This window comes from Muntiacus reevesi, chromosome 6 (genome assembly GCF_963930625.1).
Source record: "Muntiacus reevesi chromosome 6, mMunRee1.1, whole genome shotgun sequence".
NCBI lineage: Eukaryota > Metazoa > Chordata > Mammalia > Artiodactyla > Cervidae > Muntiacus > Muntiacus reevesi.
Window position 1 is genome coordinate 70,583,902 of NC_089254.1, and position 17,315 is coordinate 70,601,216.

At 33.6% G+C, this 17,315-nt stretch overlaps 1 protein-coding gene across 12 annotated transcripts in view; it reads left to right on the plus strand.

The window, feature by feature from the left end:
* CFAP69 (cilia and flagella associated protein 69) overlaps positions 1–17,315 on the plus strand; it is a 57,875-nt gene that overhangs the window by 8,559 nt on the left and 32,001 nt on the right. For 6 of the 12 annotated variants that reach the window (XM_065939855.1, XM_065939852.1, XM_065939853.1 and 3 more), the window contains exons 2-9: positions 207–266; positions 1,727–1,792; positions 4,333–4,442; positions 6,971–7,047; positions 9,745–9,843; positions 12,835–12,984; positions 13,086–13,263; positions 14,926–15,049. In XM_065939855.1, the coding sequence (XP_065795927.1) occupies positions 207–266; positions 1,727–1,792; positions 4,333–4,442; positions 6,971–7,047; positions 9,745–9,843; positions 12,835–12,984; positions 13,086–13,263; positions 14,926–15,049 (864 nt within the window). Of the gene's footprint in view, positions 1–206; positions 267–1,726; positions 1,812–1,889; positions 2,398–4,332; positions 4,443–6,970; positions 7,048–9,744; positions 9,844–12,834; positions 12,985–13,085; positions 13,264–14,925; positions 15,050–17,315 lie in introns of those variants that run through there. The other 6 variants (XM_065939857.1, XM_065939858.1, XM_065939860.1 and 3 more) reach the window with 5 other exon arrangements.

The window sequence follows — 17,315 nt, forward strand, 5'->3', positions numbered from 1 at the left end:
AATACCAAAATTCAAGAGAGTTTTTTTTTTTAACTCCAGAATTTATTTACTCCTATAAGTCTCAGGTGCTTTTCATTCTCCCCTCACTCTGTTTTTGTCATAAGGTATTTTTAAGTTGCCAAGAGATAATACCATATGAAAATAATGTGTTTGATGTGATTTCTTGATTCTCCTGATATAGAATACTGTGAATTGTGTGTTTTTAGGGTGCCTTCAAGTCTATGGACCTAAATCGTGTCATCAGACTCTTCGAAGAGACTGGTAAAGTAAGCTTTTGGAGAAAATTTCTCCATTTCACTTAGAAACTGTGATTTCCCTAAAAGGTAATATGTACTCCCCTAAATATAAGTCCCATTCCTCCTTTTGTTGACAACACTTCACACAGTATATGTCTTCTGTTGAAGAACTGTTTAAATTTAGTATGAATATATTTAACTTGGTAGGTACATATATACAAATATAATATATACATATATTATGTGGGTGAATATAAACAGAAATCATAAGAGTAGATTTGACTCATCTAGCCTTTTTTCATGCTTATTACCAAGTAGGATCTGGGTGCAAAGGTAGGAAACATGTATCATGATATAAAAATTTTCTGATATGAAATTAGGATATATGCATACTCATACACAGTCATAAGTAATTTATTTTGAGAGAACTCTCATACAGAATGTAATGGAAATAAAGACACAAGACTGAAAACTGAGAGTTTAGGCTTTGGCAGAAAGGATAATAAATGCATATGCATAAATGTTTATAGGACACTCTGCTGATGTTACTCAAGAATTGACTGAATGCCTAAAAAGTCATTATACACTAGAAAATTACTACAGGATAAAGACTGCATGCTTTCAGTTTGTGGGAAATGGGCTGACCATGGTTTCAAAACAATGTCCTGTGATTAACAGGTGCAAAAATTTAGTCATTGTCTTAACATTTTTTAGTCTCTACACTTTTACATAGAAAGAAGAAAAAACACAATAAAAATAATGCCTTTATAAGAACAATTTCTTTTGTTGGCTTTGATTGTTATGATAGTTATTTTTAATTGTGAATATATCTACAGTTTTTTAAAAAAGGAAACCCAACTACATAGAGTTCCTAATAGCTTGTTAATTAAGGGTAGCCAAAATATATGTGTGTGTGTGTGTGTGTGTGTGTGTGTGTGTGTGTGTGTGTATCTTTTGTTTAAATTGACTGAGATGTTTAGTTTGAGCCATTACATTATGCGTATTTTAGGTTAAAAATACAATTTCTGGAGTCAGATGGTCAAATCTGACTTCATATATCATACATATTAGCTGTATGATTTGGGATAATTAGTGTTTCAGCTGAGTTTCCTGTTCCAAAAAAGAAGGGTAATAAAAATACCCTCCTAATAAGGTTATTTTGAAGATTAATGAAATGATATCTATATATATTGCCTAAATAGTATTTGGCATAGAAAAATGCTCAACATACTTCAAGTATTATTAATATTTCTGGAAACAGTTACTGCTTTTATACTAATCTAGTTTTGATTTGCAATTTCCTATTTGAATATAAATTATAGTTTATTTTTACCTTCACTATTTTAGGAAACATTTTATAATGCTTACATTATAATATAGTAATTTAAGAATTACTTGATAATGTGTCTACTTTCTTCTTACATCAAGGGAAAATTTAAAAAATCTCAACAGAATAACGCAAAAGAACTAAAATAGATAATTTGTTTTAGGATGATTTGGAAGAAAGACAACTTAAATCTGTCAAGAAATTGGTGCAGTGTTATCAAAATGGATTTGTATCCTTTACTTATATGTGTATGTTTGTTTCCTTTATCCTAAAATGGAAGGCTTTTTATTAGGAAACATGTTTCCCATTGCTGCTATAACAAATTCACAGACTCAGTGCCTTAAAACCACATGAATTTTTTGTTTGATAGTCTGGAAGTCTCACTGGGCTCAAGGAGAGGTGTTGGCAGGGCTGGCTCCTTCTGAAGGCTCTAGGGGAGACGCCAGTCCTTGCCTCTGCCAGCTTCTAGAGGCAGCCAGCATTCCTTGGCTTCCTGGGCCCTTCCCAAGAGGTAGCGAGGGAGCACCCCCTCACCTCTACTCGTGTCATCACTTCTCTGACCCTCTCCTGCCTCTCCTTTCCTTACAAGGACCCTGCGGTTGTATTTGGCCTACCTGTATAATCGTGGATAACTTTCCCATCTCAAGGCTTTTAATCACATCAGAAAATTCCTTTTGCCATATAGTAAGAAAGGTAACATTCGTAAGTTCTAGGGGTTAGGATGTAGATATCATTGCTGCTGCTGCTGCTGCTAAGTCACTTCAGTCATGTACCACTCTGTGCGACACCATAGACGGCAGCCAACCAGGCTCCCCTGTCCCTGGGATTCTCCAGGTAAGAACGCTGGAGTGGGTTGCCATTTCCTTCTCCAATGCATGAAAGTGAAAAGTGAAAGTGAAGTCGCTCAGTCATGTCCGACTCTTTGCGACCCCATGAACTGCAGCTTACCAGGCTCCTCGTCCATGGAATTTTCCAGGCAAGAGTACTGGAGTGGGTTGCCATTGCCTTCTCCTGAGATATCATTGAACAGGCCATTATTCTGTTTACCACAGAAAATATCTAACATTTTATGTCTTTTACAAAATTATATTTTTACCAGAGAATATAAAGTGGAAGAAACAGTATAATGCAATATTAACTGTATAGTGTCAGTTTCTATAGACACAGAGAGACAGTGGATATAGTTAGGAGGGCCAAGTAAAAGTCTTGTTTCCACCAATTTACTTGAGTATTTGCACTGTTGATAGACTTTTAAATTTTTTCATCCTTATGAAATAGGGATAATAGCTCCTCATGAGGTCATAAGGAAGACTAGATAACACACCAGCATTGCTTGATAATCGTCAAAACATTCTATAAATGTGTTATTCCCAATGAATATACCACCATGATTAGAATATGTAGAGACCAGTGTGTTTCAAAACTATGTGTGATTAAGAACCAGTTTGCTGCTGGGAGTTGTTTTCTTTTTTAACCTTTGCATATACATGCTATTGTAAAATGCAACAGAATTGTCACAGGAAACTCACTTTCTGTAGTTATTTTTCCATAGACCGGTAACATACAGTTCCAGAACTGGCATGTCCCCAACCACAGTTACAGTAGTATTGATCTAAATAAACTTTTAACAGTTGTCCAACCAGGTTTAAAGAAGATACCAGTCTCCAATTTAGCTTGTTTAATATTTCAAAACATCTTAAGCCTACCATTTAGGGAAATGTGCCTTATAATTTTATCTGACTCTTTTCTCACCTTATTTTAGCCTTGTTTTATAGGGATTTGTTTGGTCAGTCAGTTACTGAGGGCTTATGGATATCAAGCATTGTTTACTGGTAGCCAAGAAAGTCTACTAGCAAGTTGATTCCTTTTCCTATCTTAACCTGCTAACTCAACACCTCCATTGTTTTTTCTTCTTCAGGCCAGAGAGTTGGTGGCAAATGGCTCTGTTTCTGAATGTCTTTAGTAGTCTGACTTTAGACATTATAAAACTTAAAGCAAAGATAGGTTAGAGATGTATGTTAGTCATTTCCCTAGGAAGTTAATTGAAGTTTGTATTTCTAATACATCCAGCTCACCTGTCTTTTTCAGAGAAGCTCCTAGAAAGAGACTAGAAGTGATCATATTCAGTCAAGAAGTGCAAGTCACAGTTACCATGTCCCCTTAACTATTAAAAAAAAATTGAAATTTGTTTATGTACCAATTGGGTTTTTTAAATAGATAAAATAAAAGTTGCTTTTACCTGAAGATTTAGAGAGGGTACATTTTGCTTTCATAAACTAGTCTTAAATAAAATTTCAACCAATATAAACCTTATAAACAAGAAAAGGCAACTGAGTAATGTTAGTAAAATAATGCAGGAAAGTAAGGTAGGTTTGGGTTGCTTATTCCTGAGCAATGTATGTTTTGTATTTGGGTGGAGATGAAGGAGATAATTGAGCCATTAAGTTATTTTTTTTCAAAGTGTTATTACTCATTGCCAATAGTTATTACTCAACTGAGTATGTGATACAGTAGTTGGTAATCAGATTCTAAAGATGTGGTGAGAAACGAAAAATATTTTGAATAAGAGGTTACTAAGACAAAAATTAAATAATATTCCTTAAAAAAATGGTTCTGTTTTTCTCTACACTTCAAAATTAGTGTAATTAAAATAGGGTCAACCATATTTAACAGAATAGATGGAAGTTCTATAGACTTTCTTGATAGAAATACCATAAAGAATATGTTAATAAAAATCTTAATTTTATTTCTTAACTAAAAATATTAAAGCCCCTAAGGGATTTAGCACAGATATTTAAAATTCTGAATCTATGCGCAGAAAAAATTAAAACACAGCCCCATTTTATAGAACCTGCATATAATATCATAAAATTATGTGGGTAAGTTTTTAAACTTTATTTTACATTAGCATGCATGCAGTATTTTGTGTTTTATCTTACAAAGATATTATGCATTATGGTGTAGCACAGCAATATAGAACTCAGGAAGCTTCACTTGATCACTTGGTTCCAGCAACTGATATCTCAAAGGTAGTCCACTTTACTGTAGTCTGAGATTGCTGGCCACAAGAACTTACTGTAAGTATAATAAAATATTTTCTCATAATAAGTTACCTCAAGTGAATTAAAAATGTGAAATGTAAATAAGAAGTTATAGTATTTTTAGAGAATCCTTGAGAAAATTTATGGATAATACAAATTTCTGTCTAGTTTCTTTTCTGTCTCTTTGAAAAATTTGACTGTCAAAGATATGAGAGTCAAAATGTTTTATTTGATCTTCCAAATTTGAATAAAGAATGATTTATCACCAAATTATTTTGGGGATTTTTTTTTTAATGTAAATTAGAGATCAGAATTATAAAATTTATATATTCCATCCTCTGTACTATTGTTTCAACAACCATTTGGGGGAACAGCCATATAGTTGCTAATCAAGATGTATATTAAAATACTTATTCCCAGTTTTCAATATAATCGGTAGAGAAAATTTCTTTAAAAAGAGATAAACTTTTTGACAATTGAACCTTCTAAACTTTTCTACCAATTTTAACTTTAAAAAGTGAGTTTCTTTTAATTATAAATAATAGTATTTATACATAGTAAGTATATCTCTCACTTTTAGATTTAGTAGCAGTAATATTTGCAATTTTGTTACTAAGTTCATTTAAGTGTTTTGATATCTGAACAAATGATTGAAATAATTTATTGAATGTCCTTACCATGCCTTTTTAATGGAGTCCATGGAAAATAAAGAAATAAATTATTGCTCTGATGCTCTCAAGGAACTGTAATACACTAATTGGAAATTATTTTTATATTGATGTGAGATAATATTATGTAAAATAGTTCCAGCTTTTGAGGCCATGCAATCTTAGAATACCGTGTTCACAAGCATTACTTACAATATCAGTGTTCCTAGAGCACTCCACCAATAATTAGTTCTCTAGGAAAGCTGTGACTGAATGTTTCATTGCATAATATGAGAAATCTTTAGAAATGCACTCTTCACTTATCTTCATAATTAGTTCATAATTGTCCACATTATTTATTTTTTAAAAATTTCCTAATTTCTCCTTTTATCGTGCATTTTCCCATACCATACCCTCACTTGATTCCCTTTTCAAGTCATTTTGGGGATATAAAAACACTGAAAATTTAAAAAGTAAAAACAAGCCCTTCTGTTTTGGTCTCTAAGTAATTCATTTTTCTCAGTGCATCAGAAGCATAATGCTTACTTTTCTTCATAATCTTTTTGGTGGGAATCTCTTCTGATGCTTTATCCTTTAGGTTGTTTCCTTTAGTAATAAAAGGAAAAAAATATGACAAGAAGAATTCATTTTAGAGTTTTTCACTTTAGAGACTCAACAATGAGCTGGGTGACAAGTAATAAATTACTTCAAATGAAAAATTCTAGAAATGAAACCTAGAAATACTAGAAAGGAACCTTGACATTTACAAAATTTTCCTTTTCATAGCTTGACCTTGAAATATCTTTTAATTCTAATTGGCCTATATATATATATATATATACACCCATATGTGATAATTCCCAGTGCTGTTTTTCAACCCCTTGGTTAATTTTTCTTGAAAAACATGATTTAAAAGTACTATATGTAAGATACATTAAATATCTTTAAATAGCATATAAAGTTCAAACTTGGAACTCCTGAAGTACTGAAATAGTTGATATTTTTTATTTAGGAAGTTACTTTTATCTCTCCTCTGACAGACTAATGACATAGGTTCAAGTGCCCTATCTTTTCTGATTTGTGAATAAATAAATTATTTTCAAATAACTTTGGTTGTATTAGTTGTGAAATATGATTCTAATGTAATTAATATTTGTTAAATTGAATTCTTTAGTGTCTCAAAAAGTATATTTGTTATTTTGTGGATGGTAACTAATCCAATTAATAAGGAAAAAGTCACTAACCCTTAAGAACAAATAGACCATTGATATATTAACTGGAGTTTAAAAATTTCAGGGAAAAAAACCCTAAGCAGCCTTTAAGCTATAGGTAAAACTAGACCTGTGATTTGTATCAGCTTTTCTAGTGTATTCCTAATTTTGATAGAAGTACGGGTATAGTATTATCTTACCCTCAGAGAGGAAAGAGGATTCTTAAGTTTTGTATTTATGTAGTATTGCAAGATGGCTTTCTTAACTCTTGCCTTTTATGTCCATCTCTCTTCATTTTTATAAACTGATTTTATTTTGTTTTATTTTATTTTGGTCAGCTGGTTAGAAAAACAAAATTTTTTTAGTAGTTTATTCTCCAGGACTAAAGAAACAGGATATTTATCCTCATTTAATCTTTAGAAGAGAAATTTTCCTCTTATTTTGCAAATGATTCTTCAGTGAAGGACTTCATTAAACATAATTCATATATTCTTCATTCTTATTGAAGCTTGCCATTTTTGAAAAAGAAAGCATCAGATGAAATAACATATGCTGAAGATACTGCTAATTCAGTTGGACTTTTGGGTGAGTTAAGATGATTGGACCACTGACAAGAAGGAAATCTCTCTCTCACTGAGTTTCACTAAGAACACTCCTTCTCTTTTCTTGTTTTCTGGTTGGAGATTAATCATACTGTGCTTGGTGATATTTTTTGTGTTATCTTCCACTTGGGTGTTTCATGATACCATCAGGATTTTTTTGTTCCTTAATTATAAGGACTGGCAGATACTTCTTTGTGCTTATATGTCTTGATGTTATGTATTTAGTTTGTTGAAATGTTTAACATTTTTTTTAAAAATCAGAAGTACGTGTTCCTCTCAGTAATTAGAGAAATGTTTTCATCTTTGAACTCTAATAACTGCTTGAATCTAATTGATTGCTGGAATTGACTGAGGGCCCGATTATTCATTAAATAATTTAAAATCATAAAATGCTGGAATATTGGGAACTTTAATATAATATACATAAAGATGCCTGTATTTTGTATACAAAAATATAAAAAAAAAATCACAGGCAGATTTTATATTTGGGCTTATTGTTCAATTTTCTAGAGAAAGAAAATAATATCTTAGAAATGAGATCAAACACTGTGGCTCCTTGAATCAGCCTCTGAGTCATGACATCATGTTCCCAAAACAAATCCTAAATTAAATTTATGCTTATTTAGTTTTTGTTTGTATAGTAGAAGTAAAATAAATACAAATTAAAAATAAGTATTTACTGTATATTTATGTTCCTAGCATTATATTCCATATTGAAAGATGACAGAAACTAGCATAGTAAAGTACTAGTATCATTTAAAATTTTTAACATAGACACTAACACTTTTATGTCTAAATAAAGTTTCATAGTCTTTATCTGTAGATACTTTGGGAGAAATTATTGTGGTCTACAGTGGGTGAGGAAGGAAATTAGAATAAACATGCGGAGTTAGATAAGATGACCTCAAGGAACAGGCAGGTTGGAAACTAATGGGAAACTTTAATTCTGTGAATCTCTATCATCAATAGAAATTTACAGTGAGAAGCCACCCTGGAAATAGGATATGATACTATTAATGGATAAAATGTGTAGATTTGGTTGATAGCATTTAAAAAAATCTCTGTTGCCCTTATTACTTTTAAATATGCATTTGTATAGCAAATACATAGCCCTTTCTTACTGTGTCAGTTTGCTGTTTGTTGAATGCCTGCCCACAGAGCATGTTATTGCCTCATTTGAGGGCAATATGAACTCTTAGCTAAAATATGAACTCCTTTCACTGATTACTTATGATAAGAACTGCCATTCTGTCCTTTATTAATTGCTGGAAATATGAGTTGAAACTAAAATAATTGTAGTACAAAATTTTGAAAAAAGGATATTCATTTTTACTAGTAATTTCCAGTTTCTACTATGTGCTATTTATAAAAGTGAATAATATTACTTTTTCTCCTAAATAATAGATATTTTTCCACTTAACAGCAGGATTCTGGAAACATAAAGGGAAAAGTTGGTACTCTGCCCTGAGATTGTAAAACAGGAAACCGTGAAAGATGATCTGAATTTACGGGAACTAAAATGATAGTAAAACAGACAAGAAACCTTAGCATTTCCCGTAAACTTGGTTTGGCTAGTTTTGTTGGAAAAGTTTATTTGTTTCTGTTGCCTAATTTGTTTCAAAACATAGTTTTCAACCACAAAGGAGAGTACAGAAAAATTAAGAAAATAATCTCAAGCCTGTCTTTTTCTTTTTTTCCCCCGTGTTTTTGCAGATAGATTCTCCTAAAGCTAGGCGGTTTCCTTCATGCTCCCTCCTCCCGTCCACTTGCTTACCCACTCACTGACTACCCTCAGAGATAAACATTATGCAAGAACTAATGCAAAACACAGATCTTCAAGGGGCATCTAATTATCTCTTTCCCTCAGAGAATCCAAGCAGATCTTTTTCCGTCCTGAAGCTGATACTCCTGACTGCAGTTGTTCACAGGTGCCCAGAAGGCATGGATCATTTTCAGAATCCCACTGATCATTCTCAGATTCTCTTAGGAATCATACTTAGAGGATTTCACCAGAGCAAATGCAATCCAGTTTGAAGTATAAGCTGAAGCCAATTCAGAAGGTGTTTAGATATGACTGAAAAGGAATCTTCCCTATCCTCCATCCCCGCCACAATAACTTGAACATAAAATTATTACCAGCAGGACAAAGAATGCCTAGAAACACTATCCCCCAGTCTGTCAATAAACTGAGGGGGCAGAACTCAGCTGGAACTTTTCTAAGCAAAAGATACATTATTAGAGGCAATAGATTACTGACTCTCTAGCTAGGGAGGAAAACTCTCAGCCCTTTTCTCAGGCTAACTCATTTAATTCTCACAGCAATCTTTAAAGTAGTAACTATTTCTATACCAATTTATGGGATGAGAAAACTGAGGCACAAGTTTATACAGGTAGTAAGTGGTCAAGCAGGATTTAATCTTAGGCAATCTTGTTCTAACTGCTAATTACTATTCTTTTCTTCTTGGAAAGGAAAGGCTGAGTTGATTGTTGGCCAAGTGGTACAAGGATAGATAGAGTGTTTTGTGTGTATGTTTGTATGTGTGTATGTATTTAAAATTACATGATCCAGTTTGAATCTCTGATGATATTTTAATAATCATGTTACTAATACTTTATCCTTAAAACTGTAAATAAACATATGTCATTGTTATTAAATAGCATTCATTCATCTTTCTGACAGGTGACTTAATGAAAATACCAAATTCTGAATTGAGGATTCAAATTTGTAAGTGTATTATTGACTTTTATCATGCAGAACCACCAAAAAAGCATATTACAGGTAAAGTTTTCAATGCTGTTTCAGTAATAACTTATGTCTTTATAAAACAGAGCATTCTCATTTCTCTTTGAACTTGTAAAGACAGAGTGGGGATCATAAATGCAACACAACAAAAACAGGCTCTTTTGGCAGTCTCAAGCTCTTCAGTCATTTTAAACAAAAAAATTATATAACTTTTCTCAACTTTAGATATTTATTCTGATGCTAAATATTTATAACAGAATTTTTAAGGTTAAACCCAAACTAGTTTAATTATAATTATTACTATTAATGTCATTTAATACTGTTGATAATATTATTATTCTCTAACATTTATAGTGTTAGATCCCTAAAGCTAGTAACATTCTCCACCACTTCTGGAAAAAGAATTCTGCATGTTACAGCTAAGGGATCTTAATATATAATGATAAAATGAGTCACACTGAAATGGGTAATATCAAGATAGGGGGCACTTGCAATATGGAGGATATAATGTTACTTTAGGTTATATTTCCTACATTCATAGTTTCCATAATTTATAATCAATCTAGGAAAGGAGAGAAGATATAAAATACATTTTAAAGTTCTCTGTTCCTTAAGATAGGTGAAAATAAGACTCTGGTAGGAAAAAAAAAAGATTACTTATAAATAGGGGAAAATGGGAAGACAGCTGAAGTGAAGAAATGAGTAGAGAGATTAACTGTCAGATTTGAGCTATCCATGAGATAAACAGGAGGAAGTGTTTGATAGATAGTAGACCCTGAATACTAACAGAAAAACAGGTTTAGAATTCACCCAAATAGAGATGAAAATTGAAACCATCTGGATGCTTGAGTTTTTCCAGGAGATAAAACACATAAATCAGAAAGGACCAAGAATAACAGTGTGGAGAGGGCCCATACTGAGATCCAGGGGAGAAAACGATCCAAAGAAATTGGCAGTGACAGAAGGTTCAAAGTGGAGGATGAAAAGCAAAACATTGTCATGTCTTATATGCCAGTGGATAAAATATTTGATGAAGGAAGCAGTAGTCCTAGTGTCAAATACTGTAGAGGCTTCTGTAATGGAAGAGTCAAAGTACCAATTGATGTGATATCTGGAAAACTCTAGTACATCTTTGGTGGAACTATTCCCGTAAATAGAACAGATACAAGATCAGAGAATGAGAGGACTGTGAGATAGAGGCAGTGAATGCAGACTTACACATTAAGATCAGATGGAGAAGAAAAAGAAGGAAGATGCAGAACAACTCCACTGGTAGCAAAATCAAAGAAGATTCTTGGCTTTGTTCATGATTTTTAGGATAGGAGAAAACTTCATTTTCCCCTATAAGCAGAGGAACAAGAAGCTAGTATTTGGAAAATGAAGAAATTCCCAAAGCATGAGAGGATGGAATTAAGAGTACAAGCATAAGGTTAACCTAGGCAATATATACACTGTCTTTTTAAGATAGAAAAAAAAAGGGGGGGAAACAAATGATGTATAAGGTAAGACAGAGGAGTTAAGGTGCAGAGAAGTGAGGCTGATCTTAATTTAACTAGGCTCTGAATATTGGAAACCTTAGGCAGTGATCTCAGTAGCTGTCATGCAGTTGGCTTCAGGTGATGGCATGGCTGGATATCTCGGACCACAGCTGAAAAGTCATCAGTAGGGCAACTGTATGAGACATATCCCTGGGGACAGGAATCGGGTTCATGAGCCTTAATACTACAATATCCTTCTATATAAATGTAAACTATATAAAGATACAGTAAGCATTAAGTGCAGGCATGCAACCAGGCTATTATGCAAATAAAACCATGATTTGGGAAAATATTTTATAGAATGAGAAAAGGCTTACAATAAAATGTTTAGTGGCTACAATTGAATATAAAATTCTACATATAGTGTATTGTTAAAATTATATGATACATTAAAAATATCAGTACTGTAAGAAATGTACCAGAATGTTAAGGTTGTTATCTCTGAATGATGAAATTATGCAACTTTTGGTTTCCTCTTTAGACTTTTTATACACCTAAAGTGAGTCAATAGGGCATACCATAGAGAACCCATCACAGGAAAGGACAGGGCCATGTCTAGGGCTAAAGATCAAATTCATAAAGATGAAATAACAGACATCTCAGAACCATGGCAAAGATCTAGTTGGTCTCAAAAGTAAAGAAATCAGGGAGATAGGTAGTATATCACTACAAGAGAAAATAGCTGCATCTCAAGTGAACAGGTACCCTCTGCTGTATATTTAATTTCTCTCGAGTTGAGAGATTGTTGGGCAACCACCCGTGCAGCTGTATCAAAGGAGAGGTGGTAGTGTTTCTCATGGGAGTTATTATCACCAAAACTCATGCTTCCTTAAAATACCATTATATTTCACTAGCATTTATCAGAATAGCATTATATTTTCATTGCCAAATTACATCACCAAGTTGCATAATTGTGGTCCCTTGAAAGCACTAAAGTCGTGCATTGACTTGAATATGAATATATTTAGTATTTGTAATCATGCCATTTTCATTTATGGAAAGGTATATCTAGACACAAGAAATAATGTTCATTTTAGCATTTAAGATATGTCTCCAAAACTGTGGTCCTATTTCAAATTCTACACTAGGGATCAGCAAACTATGGATCCAGAGCCAAAACCAGCCCTCTGTAAATAAACTTTCATTGGAACACAGCCATGCCCACTTATTTTTATACAGTTTATACCTGCTTTTGTGTTCTGGTAGCAGTGTTGAATATTTGAGAGAGAAACCTTATAGGCTACAAAACCTAAGATACTTGTTACCTGGCCTATTATGGAATAAGTTTGCCTACCCTGTGCTATACCATTTTAAAATGCCATATCAGTTCAGTTCAGTTGCTCAGTTGTGTCCAACCCTTTGCCATATACTTTTAAAAAATTTTTGTTGCCGTTGTTGCTGTTTAGTGATAAATTACTCATTCCTTTGTTTAATGTAGATGATTTCTATGTGAAATAGTTGCACATATTTATTCACTAATTGTTGTTAGGTTACCAGCAGGCTAGTTCCTCATATAAGATTAAAATGGCTGAAGTTGGAGGACTGGCAAAAACAATGGTTCAGTCATTGGAGTTGCTTGAAAATCAACTTGTTGAGAAACTTTGGGTACTTAAAGCTCTGCAACATCTCTCAACTTCTGGTTTGTATATTATGTACATAACTGAACACTTCATTCTCAACTATTTTTGTTTTTATCTAATAATGTTGAGTCTATAAAACAATTTTAGAATTTATTTTCAGAAATTAATTGTACTTTAATGGTGAAAGCACAAGCAGCCAGTGGAATCTGTGCTCACCTCAATGACCCAGATCCCTCTGGACAACTTTTATTTCGTTCATCTGAAATACTTTGGAACTTACTGGAAAAATCTTCAAAAGAAGAAATCATACAACAGCTTAGTAACTTGAAATGTTTGCTGTAAGTATATAGGGTTAGATAGGAATGTTTTTAGCCTTAAAATGATAGCTGGTGCATAACTAAACTCTTCATTTAAATTTGTGTTCAATTAGGTTTTTGATTCATATGATGGCTATGTATCAGGACTTTTTTTTGTACCATGGTATAAATATATTTGCATAATAACAAGTCTTTTCTTTCTATGTGGAAGACATTTAAAGTAGCTTGCTAACAAATGTAAATGGTGTCCTTGAGTATATATAAAGTAAAATTAGATATTTAAAAGGACTATCTCATTTGTACATTTAGTAAACCTGTTTTTGAGTATTTACTCTCTTCCAGATATTGCAGTAAGCATTAGCAATAAAATGAGTGAGACTTTAAGTTACTTAATAATTTATTTATCAAATAATTACTGTCTGCTCTGTGCCAAGTTCAGTACTAGGCTGTGGAAGTAAAACTAGAAACAGTATAGAGATGGTCTCTGCTTTCATGGCACTTGTATTATGTTAAGAGAGACAGACAAGTAAATAGGCAACTAAAAGAGAGCATACTAAACATTATGAAGGAGAATTATTGCAAGGTTCTTCATGTTCTCCAGAAGAGGGTAGATCAGTGCATTTTTCTTTGCAAGTGACAGAACCCCCAACTCAATTGATTTAAACCAAATAGGACATTTATGAGCTCATGTAACTACGGAGTCAAGGATAAAACTGATTTCATGTGTAGCTGTATTCAAGGCTCAGCAAATATCAGGACTTGGGCCCTCTTCATCTCTCTTCACTGTTTTCCAGTGTGTTGGCTTAAGTCTCAAGATCCATTTGGTTAGCTCAAAGAAGTCTAGGATCACACCATCACAACCCAAACCAAGCAGAAGAGAAGCTATTCAAAAGCTCAAAGAAAATTTTTCTGAGTTCCTGCTAACCTGGTGCTGGCCATATGCCCATTCCAGAGTGAATTACTAGTGACAGAAAGAAGGAATGCTCTAACTAGCTTCCTTTTAGTTAAAGACAGCATCACAAGACCAAAAGTCGGGAAAGAGTGACTGCCTAAATAAGACTAAGGATATTGTTATCATAAGAAGAGCAAGGAGGTCCTAAAAGATAAAGTGACAAATGCCCGTTGTACAGGAAACCTAACCCATAATTGGAGAGTTAATGAACACTTCATAACAAACTCTAATCTGGTATCTGAATGCTAAATGTGAGTTAGCAACACAAGAATTTTGTATGTAGACAGCACCCTAGACAGAGGAATAGAAGTGAAAGCAGAATTTAGCAAAATTGAAAAATTTAAAGAAATTCAACATAGAGCAGAAAATACAGGGTAGAATAGTGAAAGATGAAGCTAATAATGTTAGCAGGGATCACAGCATGGAAGGCCTGATAAGTCGTGGTAAAGAGGTAGGACTTTATCCTGAGAACAAAGGAAAAAGCCCTTAAGTAATTTTAGAAAAAAGAATGATGTAACTGAATCTTTATTTTAGAAAAGTCGCTTTGACCACCATTTATAGACTCGATTGAGAGATTCTTATTTGCTCCCTCAGTGAATTACAGGTAGATTTGGAAAGAGAAAAGATTAGAAATATTTTGAAATGAATAAAAAAGGGAGATTTTGGTGGGAAATACTTAAGGAGTATTTCTGTAGAAATATAGCTTTAAAGATATGATTTTATTTTTTTAGGGCTTTGAAGGAAGTATTTAAAAATCTGTTTATAAGAGGCGTTAGTCATTATGATCGTCAGCTTAGAAACGACATATTAGTGATCACAACAATTATATCTCAAAATCCTGGGGCACCAATGATTGTAAGTATAAATCAAATTGCATTTTAATTTTAACTGTGGAAGCGATGGGTGTAGGGGGGAGGAAGGAGTCCTAAACTGTGTTGTAACATTTATGTGAAAATGAAAGTCACTCCGACTCTTTGTGATCCCATGAACTGTCCATGAAATTCTCTAGGCCAGAATACTGGAGTGGGTAGCCTTTCCCTTTTTCAGGGGATCTTCCCAACATTTATGTACTTTGTTGTAATACCAGGTTATAATATCATTATGGTCACCAGTATACTTGCACTCTGCCAATTCTTCTTTTTATCCCTTTGGACAGTTGAGATCTTCCTCGTGTACTATAATTTACTCACGTATTTACTATTCATGATGTTTTTCATCTCTTCCTGATGATATGAATTTCTAACTGTTATCATTTCTTTCACCCAAAGAATTTCCTTCACCATTCCTTGTGATGCAGATCTGATGACTGCTAGCAACAAATTTTCTTAGCTTCTTGTATCTTAGACTAGCTTTAATTAACTTTAATTCTTGACATCTGTGTTCACAAAATATGGAATTCTAGATTGCAATTTTTATTCTGTTTTAGCACTTTAAAGATATCATTCCACTGTGTTCTGGCCCCCATTGTTTTCTATAAGAAGCAGTCATTATTTCAAATTGCTGTTCTATGTAAAGTATTTTTGGTTTTCAGCAGTTTTACTATAATGTGCCAAGATGTGATTTTTCTCTGTATTTACCCTGTTTGAGATTCATACATCTTCCTGAATATGTTACTGTTGTTCAGTAGCTTAGTTGTGTCTGACTTTGTGACTCCATGGACTGCAGCACACCAGGGTTCCCTGTCCTTCACCATCTCCTGGAGTTTGCCCAAACTCATGTCCATTGAGTTGGTGATGCCATCCAACCATCTTATCCTCTGTTACCCCCTGCTCCTCTTGCCTTCAATCTTTCCCAGTGTCAGGGTCTTTTCCAATGAGATGGCTCTTGGCATCAGGTGGCCAAAGTATTGGAGCTTCAGCTTCAGTATCAGTCCTTCCAATGAATATTCAGGGTTGATTTCCTTTAAATTTACTTATTAACTTTGATTTAAATTTCCTGAATATGTAAATTTAAGGAAAAACCAGTGATTCAATGGCTCAGATGCTAAAGAATCTGCCTGCCATGCAGGAGACCCAGGTTCAATCTCTGGGTTGGGAAGATCCCCTGAAGAAGAGAATGGCTACCCATTCTAGTATTCTTGCCTGGCGAATTCCATGAACAGAGGAGCCTGGAGGATTACAGTCTGTGGGTCTCAAAGAGTCGACACGACTGAGCAGCTAACACTTTCACTTTCACCTGGAGAATTTGGGACCACAATTCTTTAAATATTTGTCCAACCTGCTTCTCTCTCTCCTGTCCTTCTGAAACTGATTATAGTTATGTTTGATTTGTTTGATATTATCCCACAGGTTGCCTGTGATTGCCTCTGTCTTCTGGTTCTTCAAACCACTAAGATTACAGGTTTACCCTGAATTTTAGCATCTCTTTAAGGTGCAAACTAGGGCCTGGCCTCAGTCTAAAAGTCATTTTTTCATTCATTACCTATATAGCTTCCTAGTCAAGGCTGCAATATGTATGTGGACCTATGTTTCTGTGGAAGCCCTTGGTCAGCCAACAAACTATCATTAACATCCTTGTAAACACTTGGGTGAATTCCATGAATGTGAATCAACAGATATAACATCTTCACATTTTAAAGAACATGTGGATATATCTCTGGGCTTTCTATTGTGTTCCATTGATCTATATCAGTACCATATATACCATATATACTGTATACCATATATACAGTACCATTGTGCCAGTACCATACTGTCTTGATGACTGTGGCTTTGTAGTAGAGCCTGAAGTCAGGCAGGTTGATTGCTCCAGTTCCATTCTTCTTTCTCAAGATTGCTTTGGCTATTCGAGGTTTTTTGTATTTCCATACAAATTGTGAAATTACTTGTTCTAGTTCTGTGAAGAATACTGTTGGTAGCTTGATAGGGATTGCATTGAATCTATAGATTACTTTGGGTAATATACTCATTTTCACAATATTGATTCTTCCAATCCATGAAAATGGTATATTTCTCCATCTATTTGTGTCCTCTTTGATTTCTTTCATCAGTGTTTTATAGTTTTCTATGTACAGGTCTTTTGTTTCTTTAGGTAGATATACTCCCAAGTATTTTATTCTTTTTGTTGCAATGGTGAATGGTATTGTTTCCTTAATTTCGCTTTCTGTTTTCTCATTGTTAGT